The 12212-nt window shown below is 29.3% G+C and overlaps 1 protein-coding gene across 2 annotated transcripts; it reads right to left on the bottom strand.

The window, feature by feature from the left end:
• Positions 1-6670: 6670 nt before the first annotated feature.
• On the bottom strand, positions 6671-12098 carry LOC133668357 (disease resistance protein RUN1-like). 2 transcript variants are annotated; one of them, XM_062088148.1, is made up of 7 exons: positions 11811-12098; positions 10999-11491; positions 9792-10887; positions 9420-9695; positions 8581-9312; positions 7586-8177; positions 6671-6854 (listed from the first exon to the last, which is right to left on the bottom strand). In XM_062088148.1, exons 1-7 carry the CDS (start codon positions 11887-11889, stop codon positions 6826-6828), a joined length of 3297 nt encoding a protein of 1098 aa, XP_061944132.1. In that variant the 5' UTR covers positions 11890-12098; the 3' UTR covers positions 6671-6825. The 2 variants fall into 2 exon arrangements, with proteins under 2 accessions (XP_061944132.1, XP_061944131.1); XM_062088147.1 differs by having other exon boundaries at positions 11784-12097.
• Positions 12099-12212: the final 114 nt, after the last annotated feature.

Below are 12212 nucleotides of genomic sequence, written 5' to 3'. Positions count from 1 at the left end.
CAACAAAGAAACTGTTGCAATTACTGAGAAAGGTTGAGCCACATGCATAAACATTAAAAAAAAAAAAAAACCAATGAAAAAGAGATGGAATCTGTGTTCTATCAGCTTTTGTCACTTTTTTTCTAAGAAAAAGGAAAAGGAAGTTAGATATAGACCTTCCTTTTACCATCTCTTGAAAAAAAAAGTGCCGCCCTTTGCCCTTTTGTCTCCTGTCACATGCCCATGTTTTTGTCTCCGCGTATATATTTAATTACAGACTTTACTTCCTTCTTTCTATTTGTTTTTTTTTTATTTGTTTACTTAGTGTGGAAGTTTTTACTAATTTTATAAATGATTTAGATTTTCTTGGGTTTGTTTTTTTATTATTTATTGAATTTTTCTGGCTAATTTTTAAAGTTAATATTTTTCGATTTCATCATTAAATATTTTAAATTTTTTTTTAATAATTTATAAAACTAGAATTATTTTTCAATTTCACCTCTAATTTTTTAATCTTTCAAGTTTTGGTCCATATTTTTTATTGCTATTTTTTTTTCATAATAATACTTTAAATTGATTTTCTTTTCTTACAATTTCATCTTCCTTAACCTTTTCATTTCACTATCAATTGTTTATTACATACGTTTGTTATTAAGATTTGAAGAATGAAACAAAAAAAAGGCTTTCTAGTGTTAAACCTTTAAAAAAGAAGCAACATATTGAAGTTGATGATAAGAAAAAGTGATGGAAAATATCATAACCTATTTTTAAGTTATTCCTAAATTCATTTCTTTTTTTTTCAAAAAAAAATTCAAAACAGTGATGTTTTGAACGATACTATTCTCCTTCTTCCCCCTACGTGCGCAGAGGCAGGGAAGAAGGAGATTTTCCAGTGAGGGAGACCAAACAGCTTGACGAGCTGGAAAGAAAAAAAGCAATTTATGAGACCATCATTCTATTTACCTTTTGTTTGGAAAGTGGGCTAGATCTATCGTTGAGGGGAAGATAATTTTGTCCTTCCCTTTTGTTTCCTCTGAAGACATAAAGTTAATTATAATTAATTAATAATTTGAACAATCTCGAGCAAGCTTAATTTAATATAATTTCATTTCTAAAAATGCATTTTATTGTAAAACTATATCTTTTATTTGTAAAGACTTATTAATTCATCTCAAAATTTAAACTATTAAAATAAATTCTAGAATATAATTTATATTATTTTTTAATATACTTCCTAAATTAAAGCCCTTTTAATCAAAACCTACACAATTACATATTGAAATTTACTTATTGGTAGTTTCGTGTTATCTAATTTCACTCATCTTTTATATTTATTAAGAATATTTTTTTGTGTTTTTTTATTAAGAATATTTTAATTCATTCTATTCTTTTTCACTAGATGTATCATAATAGGAACTGATACCATTTATTCAATCTACTTTCTATTTTCTTGTTACTATCTCTAATTTATTATTATTAGATATATCAAAAAAATAAATATTTTTTTCATAATAAAATAAATTTTCCTTTTCATTTAAATAAAAAAATCCAATTGAAAAAGCTAGTTAATGGCAAGCGGTTCATACTTTACATTACACGTTACTTCTAATAAATTCAAAGGATATACAATACACCTATTAAAATCATGTTATGTTTAATGATAATTCAAAAACCTCAATTTAGTCTCAAAATATACTATCCTATAATTAATTGTGCTGTGTAGAATTTTTTTTGTTACATTTGTTTTTTTTTTCTGGTTTTAGCATATAGACTCAGTTCATGTGATAAATTAAGATTTTAATATAAGAATTTTTAGAATAATAAATATTTTTAGAATTTTTAGATAAGACAAACCTTATCTTGTTATTTTGAATTGACTAAAAAATGTTCATCATCTTTATTGCAAATTATTAGCAATGCAATAATCATAATAATTATAAAAGAGGTAAAAAGTAACAGTGCGTAGAGGAATTTGGTGGCAACAACTGCTGGCTCCACGCGTTAAAAAAAGCAAGGAAAGAGAGAGAGGACCTTTGAAGTGTCGGCTTGTCCTCTCTTTCTTTCTCACTCATACTGATTGAAAATCAAAATCATATGGGTTGTTTGCTTTTTTCATGGAAAGAAGGGAAAGATGGAGTAGGGGTTGTTTCCTTTTGCTGCAAGACTTTAGTACTAGCTGTAAGACTATGGCTGCACTCTTAATTATTTTAAATCATTTTGATTTGTAGATCTATTCAGCATCTCCTCAGAATAAAATATGAGTTACCTCTATATTTGTAGATCAGATTATAGAAGCTATGAAATTACAGCATGATAGAAGAGGAAGTTTATAGAAATTTTACAAAGAGATTCTATATCTCTTTCTTGTTTTCTAATTTTATCCATCTTTTATATTTCTTAAAAACATATTTTATTTCTTTTTGTGTTTTCTATTTTGTTCTTTTTCATTCTATTCTTCGAACTTCTACGCCAGATATATCATAATATGAACTAGTACAATTCATTCAAACTAATTCCTATTTTCTTATTACTATCATCTAATTTATTATTATAATGTATATCAGAATAATAATTATTTTTTATAATTTAAATTACACATTACTTGTAATAAATTCAAAGGATGCATTGTCCACCTATTAAAACCATAATATATTTAAAGGTAATTGAAAAATCTTAATTTAGTACTCTCAAAATATACTATTCCATCATTAATTGTGTATCATGTACTCTTTTATCAATTTTATTTCAAACATAATTTATACTTAGAAAATAAGCCATTATTCAATATTGTTGATCAATAATAAATATTTTTTAGGCTTATCTTGGAACCTCGCTTTAAGATTAATTGACGAGAATAAGAAAATCTTGTGCAAAGTATACAAAATTCATTATTAATCATCAATTTAACCTTATTTTGTTTTTTTTAATTGAAGTTAACTCACTAAAAAATGCTCATCATCTTTCCATCAGATAATCTGCTAATCACAGCCTCGGGTGGAATTTGTTTTTTTTCGTTACATTTGTTTTTTCTGATTTTAGCATATAGACTTATTCCACATGACAAATTAGTTTTTTATAGATATAAAATATGATAAATGAGATTTTAACATCAATTTGTGTGGAATAATAAATACTTTTTTCAGTTACTTTTATTTAGTTTAGAAATTCTATTATTTTTTCTATCCAGTACTATTAAACTCTTATATTTGTTTATTTAAAAAGAATTATTTTATATTTTATTTCTTACTCAATATTATCAAGCTTTTCAACTTTTTCAAGCTGTAAGACTATGGCGACAGCATGTTTTCGCTTAATTCGGTATGCTCTTGGCACCTATTTGGCATCCCCTTGGGAAGAATTATGATTTATGAAATTAGTTGGATCCCACCTGCTGGGAAAAGCTATGAAATTACATCGAGTTGAAGAGTAAAGTGACGTAAGTGTCGACGGGTAACCAAATTATTTCTATTATGTACAGTAAAAGTAATATTTTAGTGATAAGTAAAGAAATATCAAACAGATTCGTAGAGCAAAGTTTGTTTATGTTTAAGCAAGTAAGTCAATCAGTATACAAAACATACTCAAATCAGATCTAAAAAATATATTTATTTACTAGTTATTTTTAGATTATTTGCTTGATTTTACTGATTATTCTCGATTTATTTAATAGATTTATTTAGCTATTATATAAATAGTTGATGTTTTATTTTTTTACAATTTAAAATTAGAATTCTAGGAATGAAAGAACTCCAATTCTTTTAGCTTTCTTGCAAATAATCAATAATTAATGAAATATGAATCGGTCAACGAAATTATTTATATTCATGTACAGGAGAAGTAATGTTTCATTGAAAAGTTGAGAAACTTCCTCGTATTGTAGTAAACTTTGGTCCTTTCTTGTGTTATTATTTATTAACTTTAGTGTGAGGTATTTTACCAACTACAAAAGAGTCCTTAACTCTATAATTTATACAAAACATTTACACAGTATTTTTTAATTATTAAATATTAAAAATATTATTCCACTAACTATTCTACGAAACTTGAAAAATATGTAAAAGTTATTCTATTACTAAAATTTGAATGATACTGTTGTCTTGGTTCATATATAAACCAATAGTATTTTAAAATACAGGGTTTGTCTTACCTGAATAATAAACTCAAATCTCTATTGAAGATGAGAAATTATTGTTGATTAAATTAAAGAGAAAATCAAGCTGTAGAAGAATGAATATAAATACAAACTCTCCTTCCTGACCAGAGAGTGTCATGCACATCAACCTATAGATTGTGAAAACTTTAAAAAAACTTTAACTTGTTTGAGGGTATAATAGGAATTGTTTTTTAAAATATTTTTTAATTGAAAATATATTAAAATAATATTTTTTAAAAATTTTATTTTTAATACCAGAACAATTCAAAAATATTTTAAAAAATACAGGTCAACCGCATTCTAAAATATATAATAAGACTAGATTTAATCATGTCTTACTCTAAGATTGATTAGACAAAGTCTTCTGTCTTGTCAGGTTTTATATATGGTGATGAGTATGATAACATGATTAAGTAATTTGTTTACTTTGCTCAACAATCATGAGTTTTTATTCAAGTAATCAACAATTATTTATACGATGAATTGAATTATGGATTTGAGAGATGAATAGTATTATGTTCCAATATGAATATTTATTACATCCAAAATAAACATCTTTTACTTGGCCATGATCTATTGTATCAAACTGCTAAGCTTTTATTGACTTGAACTAAATTATAAGCTTTATAAATAACTGGGACTAAGTAAGTGTAGCTAAAGACCGATGCCACGCTTGAGAAGGAAGAACATGCAGGTGGAGAACTAACCTTAATAGTAACTGGGTTAGGAGGGTTAAAAACAATTGATTTCTAATTCAATGTAGGGATATTTAAAGACATATGATAAATGCGAGAACATGAAAATCGAAGTATATAACAACAAATGGAACCATGTTAATAGAACTTGCAAGGATGTAAATGAAGAAAAATATAGTTTTGTGACCAAAACGAAAATAGGTAAAAGTTTCAAGGACCAAGAAAAAACAAATTGGCTACAAGACTGGATGCAACATGTTGTTGATATCCAAGCTGAATTAGATTCATTTTTAACAGAATTAATATGACCTGGACCCCCTGGGAATGAATTATGAGTAGTAGCAAGTTTTTTAGATTTTGTTGAGTGGTTTGAAAATATAATAATGGTTATTTTTTAAAATGTTTTTTTAGTTTTGAATTGTATTAAAATAATATTTTTTATTTTTTAAAAAATATTTTTGATATAGCATATCAAAATAATTTAAAAACATTAAAAAATATTAAAATAAAAATAAAAAATATATATTTTTAATTTTTTTTCAAAAACAAATAGGTAATTTTTTTTTGGTCAATCAATCCAAGGCAACCATGAAAGACACTTGGACTAAAGCTATAAAGTGGCGTAAAGCTCTCATCGTAAATGCAACACAATGGAAGACTTGAAAAGGACCTTTTTTTTTTTCGCTGTGAGAGTATTTTCAAGAGAATATTGAATTTTTTTTTTTTAAATTATTTTTAGATTATGAAAAATAATTTTTTTAAAAAATAAAAAATATTTTAAAAAGTAATATATACAACAATGTCAAACGGCTCTAAAGCACTATAAACATGGTTTTTTAATTAATTTAGAGTTATATATATGACAAAGGTAATCCAATTAATAAAAAAAACAAGAAAGAACATGTTGAATACTAACATAAAATCTTTACGAGTCTCTTTTTTTTTTACTTCTTTATTTTAATCTTCATTTCAATCAGCTTATACACACACAAATTATTTTTTTCATATCAATTCTTAGCTATTTATTGTTCTCTCTTCGGTTTTTATATAACGAAATTAAGTTTTTTCAATCAATTCTTAGCAAAATCATCAATATATATATATAAATGAATGCATTCACAAGACATTAAAATCTCCTAGCATTCATATTGAATACATGAAGGGTTGCATTCATGAAAAAACTCCCTTTTTAAACGTTTATTTGAACTCAAAACCAATATAACAATATGTGAGTAAACTCAATTGTCAATTTCAATCAACACATTAAATCATAGATGAATATGAAAACATAAGAACTAAATACTATTTTCTTAGACTACGATGATAAATTAATTATTTTCTAAATTAGATTATTGTCATAGGGTTTATTTAGGTTTGAGCAATTCAAGTTTGGTGTTTTAACAATATTTATGTTTTTTCTTTATTTAATAATAGTTGAAGATTTATTAATAATTGGTGCTGGTGCCATGAAGCTAATGACCAACTGGCAAGAAAAACAAAAGTTGTATATACAAAAAGAAAAATGCCAAAAAATAGTAAAAACCATGCAATAATACATAGCAAGATCTTATAGCCAAAACTAACAACACTTTACTTATTAGACTAATTAAGAATGCTCTCAGAACTTTCATCAATTATTTTAAATTATAACATTAAATGATGAAGAACCAACTCAAATACTATATCCCAATCAATAATCTCTTCCTAGAAAACTAATTTATTTCTAACTAACATCAAGGATTTTCATCTTTTGAAGTGAGGAAAAAAATGAAACAATATTCATCAAAATTTGTAACTTGAAAATATAAATTACATCATGCATAATAATATAAGTTGTCCAGCGGATGGAAAAGATTTCAAAGAGAATTCAATAAAACTTCCAAGCTTGGAAAATAATCTTCAAGCCAACAAATACATATCAACATGTCAGATGAAAGTATTGCACTGATTTGGAGCAACTTCAAGCATCTCTATGTAAAATGATCTTGTACTCTCATCTCAAGTCAATGAAGGCCAATATTCCAGTCCTAAAAAATCATCAAATTTAAAAAGAAAGTTAAATGTGCATGATTGTACATGCACTTTGTTATTACGAACAACAAATTCCCATCACTTTTAATTAAAAAACTTACTTTATAATAATAAAGGTCAATATCACATCTTTTTCATTTTTGTTTTAAAATATCGAGTTTGCAATAAAATATAAAAACATTATTCAATTTTTTTATTTTAATGTAAAAAAAAATCAATTTTCAATATTTTCTAAATAAACTAAAGTGATTTTTAATAAAATATGTTAGTGATTGTTGGCTTTTTGTTTTTCAAAAAATAATTATTAAAGTTATAATTTATTTTTTAAGTGATATTCCATACATCTAATTATTAAAGATAATATTTATTTTTTATATTAAATAAGAAAAATATTATCATAAAATCAAGAAAAAAAATAAAACCAAGCATACTCTAAATATTTAATAAAAAATATTGTTAAAGATAATATTTAATTCTTTAGATTAAATAAGAAAAATGTAACAATTAAAGATGATATTTAATCTCTTAAATTAAACGAATAAAATAGAAACAACTAAAGGAAATATGTATTCTAAACAAAAAGCCTTAAATATTTAATATTTTTTTATTAAAATGATATTTAATTTTTTATATTAAATAATAATAATGAAATCATTAAAGATAATATTTAATCTCATAAATTAAATATAATAGAATAAAAATAACTAAATGAAATATTTGTTCTTACCATTAAGTAATAAATTGGGGCTCTGTTTTTGCAGCTTCGAAAATAAATAGTCACTCCATTGGTTTGGTGTAGACGCTATAATTGGACCACAATGGGGGTGAGGAAACAGATGATACAGCATTGGTGAAGGCATCGTTGTATCTCTTCCCACCGCCGACTCTTCAAATGAATCTAACTTCTCCGCGATCACGTGGACCCCACATTCTTTAACGGGTAAGAGTGGGAAACCGTTGCGCACTGCATACTCTGATGACTCTGAAGAAATGTATAGTTCGAATTCGTCATCTGCACAGTAATCTTCCATTGCCATTTCACTTCTACTTATGTATCCTATCCATCCCCCAGCTTCTGCTATTCGTTTTTCTTCAAACAATTGAATACCGTTGCTTTTATTTCTTTTAATACTAATAATGTTAGTATGTGGGTAATAACGTTGGGTATATGGACAGACAAACCAAAGAACTAAGCCATGGAAGACTGGAGGTATATGGAATGACAATGAGCATCCTTCTCCCCTGTAGCTCATCCATTTTGGCATCTCACCACCAGGAAAGCAGGAAATACAGTACCCATGACAACCGTTGCACATTACCTGTATAAATATATTATCATAAAATCAAGAAATAAAAAATAAAACCAATCAGACTTTAAATATTTAATAACAAATATTATTAAAGATAATATTTAATTTTTTAGATTAAATAAGAAAAATAAAAAAATATTATTAAAGATGATTTATTTTTTAAAATAAAATAATAATAATAATGATTATTGCCTGTATACATATTGATTTCAAGAAACGCTAAGATTTTAGACATTAATCAATGATTATTACCTTAATAACGCTGTAATTTACTTGATGAATGACTGCGGTCATTAATAATAATATACCATAAACTATTACTTAGACCTTCGATGCCCTGAATCTCTTCTAACAAATGACTTCTATATAGATTTATATGTATTTTTTTTTTTGACTCGATTGGTATTCTTACTCTTTCCAATGATTTGCAACAATATGCATTCAAAGTGTCTAAACTTGAGGGAAGATCTGGGATTGATACAAGATATTCGCATGCCTGAACACACAAGACCTGTAGCTTGGGAAGGAAGCCGATCCCATAAGGCAGGCTAGAGAATTTGTTTCCTGATAGATCCAATTCTTTTAGAGCAGACAAACCCCTAAAATCAACACAGTTAGTTACGCGATCAGACAAACCACCATTAGAAAGCTTAAGACGTTTCACTAATCTCCATTCAGTGAAAAATGTTGGCAGCCAACGTTTCAAATTTGAAACACTTGCTGAAATCAAAGAACAACTTGGTGGAGCCGGATTGCATCCACGCAATGATAACCTTCTGACATGCTTTAATTGTCCAATTGAAGAGAGAAATTGCTCATTTTCAATCCCATCGGCTAGCAGCTCAGTTAGGGATTCCATATCACCCATGCGTTCTGGCAATTTATCAAGTTGTGAACACCTGGAAATATTCAGAGTTTCAAGAGACTTTGCATTGCCAATGCTTTCAGGGAGAATCTTCATACTACAACATCCCTCCAGATTCAAGAAAACAAGGCTCGTCAAATTTCCAATAGATTGATGGACTTCAACTAAACTCAAGCAACCTTCCAGAATTAGTTTCTCTAGACTTGAACTGTGCAAGTTTGGTGTTTTAATAAGGTTTTGAGAATGATTGAGATTGAGGATTTTTAGCTTGTTGAGAATCTGTCATAATAGAGGGCAAAATAATGAAAATTAATCTTAAGAAGTCGTAACATGTAAATATAAATTATATACTGGAGAAATTTTGGGGATTGTAGCATGTTTCGTACCTTTTTACCCTTCCATAGTTCTTTGAGGTTACTGTACTGCATATCAAGAACAGCTAGATTGTCCAAGGTAAAATCAGATGGAAAACATTTCAAAGGACATTCATGCCAACAAATCCACATCAACTCTTTAGAAAGCAGTTTGAAGGATCCGGTGAGATGTACTCCATTGATTTGGAGTAAATTTAAGCATTTCATTTCTGCAAATGATCCTGCGCGAAGTGATTTAGCTTCTGATGCTCTGACATCCAGTGCAAGACCCTCTACAACATCCGTACCCTAAAAAAAACAATACAACTTTCATACAATTATTTGTAATAAGTTTGACTAGAAAATACGCATGCCTATGCTTTCGTGTATGCATTGAGCTCGTACCTTCTGGTGGTCAACTACATTCCATGCATCCTGTTGATTCCAAATTCTGGTCCTCTTTCCAGGTTCTTTTGGAGACGTTTCACGAACGACCTCCCTTCCCATGTCTCGTAATAGATCATGCATGGTTACCGTCTCTCCCAATACTTTAATCAGAGAACTTTCATGGAGAGTTTGCAAATCAACTTCTGGATTGTAACCGCAACGGGCTCCTAGCACTTTTGCGACGTATTCTTTCTTTCTATCAATAAAGAAGCATGCGATATCAAGGAATGCTTTTCGTAGTTCTTCACCGTCCAGTGCGTCAAAACTTATTCTAAGCTTTCCTTGAATATCGTGGTGTGGAATTCTTCTCAATTTGTCAATTACACATTTCCAACCATCTCTGCTTTTCCCGGACAGACAAGCACCCATAACCTCAAGAGCTAAAGGAAGTCCTCCACAGTAATCAACTACATCCTTCGAAAGCTCACTATAATCTTCTGTTGGCTTTGTGTCCCTCAAGGCATGCCAGCTGAAAAGCTGAAGGGACTCATATGGTTCCAATTCTTCGATCTGATATGCTTGATCTGCTTTAAGTAGAACACTTGAATCTCTTGTTGTAATAATCACTCTACTTCCGGGACCAAACCAACTTCGCTCTCCCATCAAAGCATTTAGCTGATCCTGACGAGCCACATCATCAGCAACAACAAGAACTCTTTTGCAACAAAGTCGTTCTTTGATCAGAACCTTTCCTCTATCGACACAATTGATGTTAGCAACATCTTGTTTTAAAATATCATGAAGAAGCTGCTTTTGTAAAAGAGCCAGACCATTGAATTGTTTTGATGTTTCATTGATATTCGAAAGAAAGCAGCTTCCCTCGAATCCGTAGCAGAGTTGATTAAATACAACTTTTGCTATAGTGGTCTTTCCTATTCCTGGCATCCCATGTATGCCCACAATGCGTACGTCATCTGTTGCAGTACTTAGAAAGTCAAAAATATTACGAGCAAGCCGATCCATACCTACTAGGTGCTCAGGAACACAAAAGTACTGGGGATCTAATTTATTCAACACATCCTTGATAATCTCTTTGATAAATTCTGCTTCATGCCTGCTCATCGACAAAAGCAAGTCATCGATAGCAAGTCAATTAAGTATTTTATTGTTTCACATTGAAAAATGTAGAGTATATTGACTCCATAAATTTGGAAAAAAGGCATACCCATTTGCCATATCATTGAGATTCCATCCAGATGGATTTCCAGCCTCCTCAAGAGCTTTTCTCCACTCCTTCACCTTCTCTTTAAAATGGTCTTCATGTTTATCAAATGCTTCTGCAAAACTGCCAGTCTGTTTTCTCACATCTGAAGGATCAATGTCATAGAATATAGGAAGAACAATCTGAACAGTCTTCGGATTTTTGCACTTAAGAATCTCTACTAGTTCATTAAGACACCATCTAGAAGAAGCATATCTTTTTGAGAAGACAACTATGGAGATCTTGGATTCTTGAATTGCCTTGAGGAGATGTTTGGAGATTTCTTCTCCTCTAGGAAGTTCATCATCGTCTCGAAAAGTGTGGATTCCTGCTTGGACCAAGGCAGTATAGAGATGATCTGTAAATTTCTTGCGAGTGTCTTCTCCTCTAAAGCTCAAGAAGACATCATAGGTCCCTTCAGGTCTAGATCGAGAAGACTCTGGCTCTGTCATGGCAGCTGCAGAAATCAAGGCATGATCAATTACCGATGGAGCAATATAACAAAGAGTTAGCTATGAAATTCCAAGGCTATGATATTGAAATGAGGTTAATTGTATTCTTTATATAGGAGAAAGAGAAAGGATATGATTTCTATCCATTTGCAGGAGAAAACACCAGGAATTTCGAGTCAATGCAAGGCAGCAGTAGTAGTAGACTCAACCCATCCTATGATCAGACTAATCAAATAACATATTCAAATCGAATCAGCAGTTCCTATATATACATATAGACACACGCATCTGCCTTACCTGTGGAGACAAAACTGACAGGCTTACTGAGGTCAGGTTTTCTTCTCTTTCGCGAGGATGAATCGTTTTCTTCATCTTTGGATTGCTTGCGTTTTTCTTTCAGCATTTCTAAATTAAATAGAATGATATAGGATGGACTGGTCAATGATTATCTATCTGAACGTAAGGCTTTTAAGTTATCGTTATGAGCAAGAAGCAAAGAAGCAAAGAAGCAAAGAAGAGTAAGCTGAAATTTCAAAGAGTTAGCTATGAAATGGCTGCAATGGGACAGAGAAGTTAGCTGCAGAGTAAAGCAAGGTTATTGAATACTGAAATTTCCAGTCAATGCAGCAATAGTAAAGTCAACACTAATCAAATAATATATTCAAATAAATATATTTTTTTATAATTTACATGATGTATCGTCCACTTATTAAAATCATGATATAT

Source organism: Populus nigra, chromosome 11 (genome assembly GCF_951802175.1).
Source record: "Populus nigra chromosome 11, ddPopNigr1.1, whole genome shotgun sequence".
NCBI classification, from domain to species: Eukaryota; Viridiplantae; Streptophyta; class Magnoliopsida; order Malpighiales; family Salicaceae; genus Populus; species Populus nigra.
The sequence above is the reverse complement of the archived record's forward strand: the minus strand, read 5'-3'. Positions and strand labels throughout refer to the sequence as shown.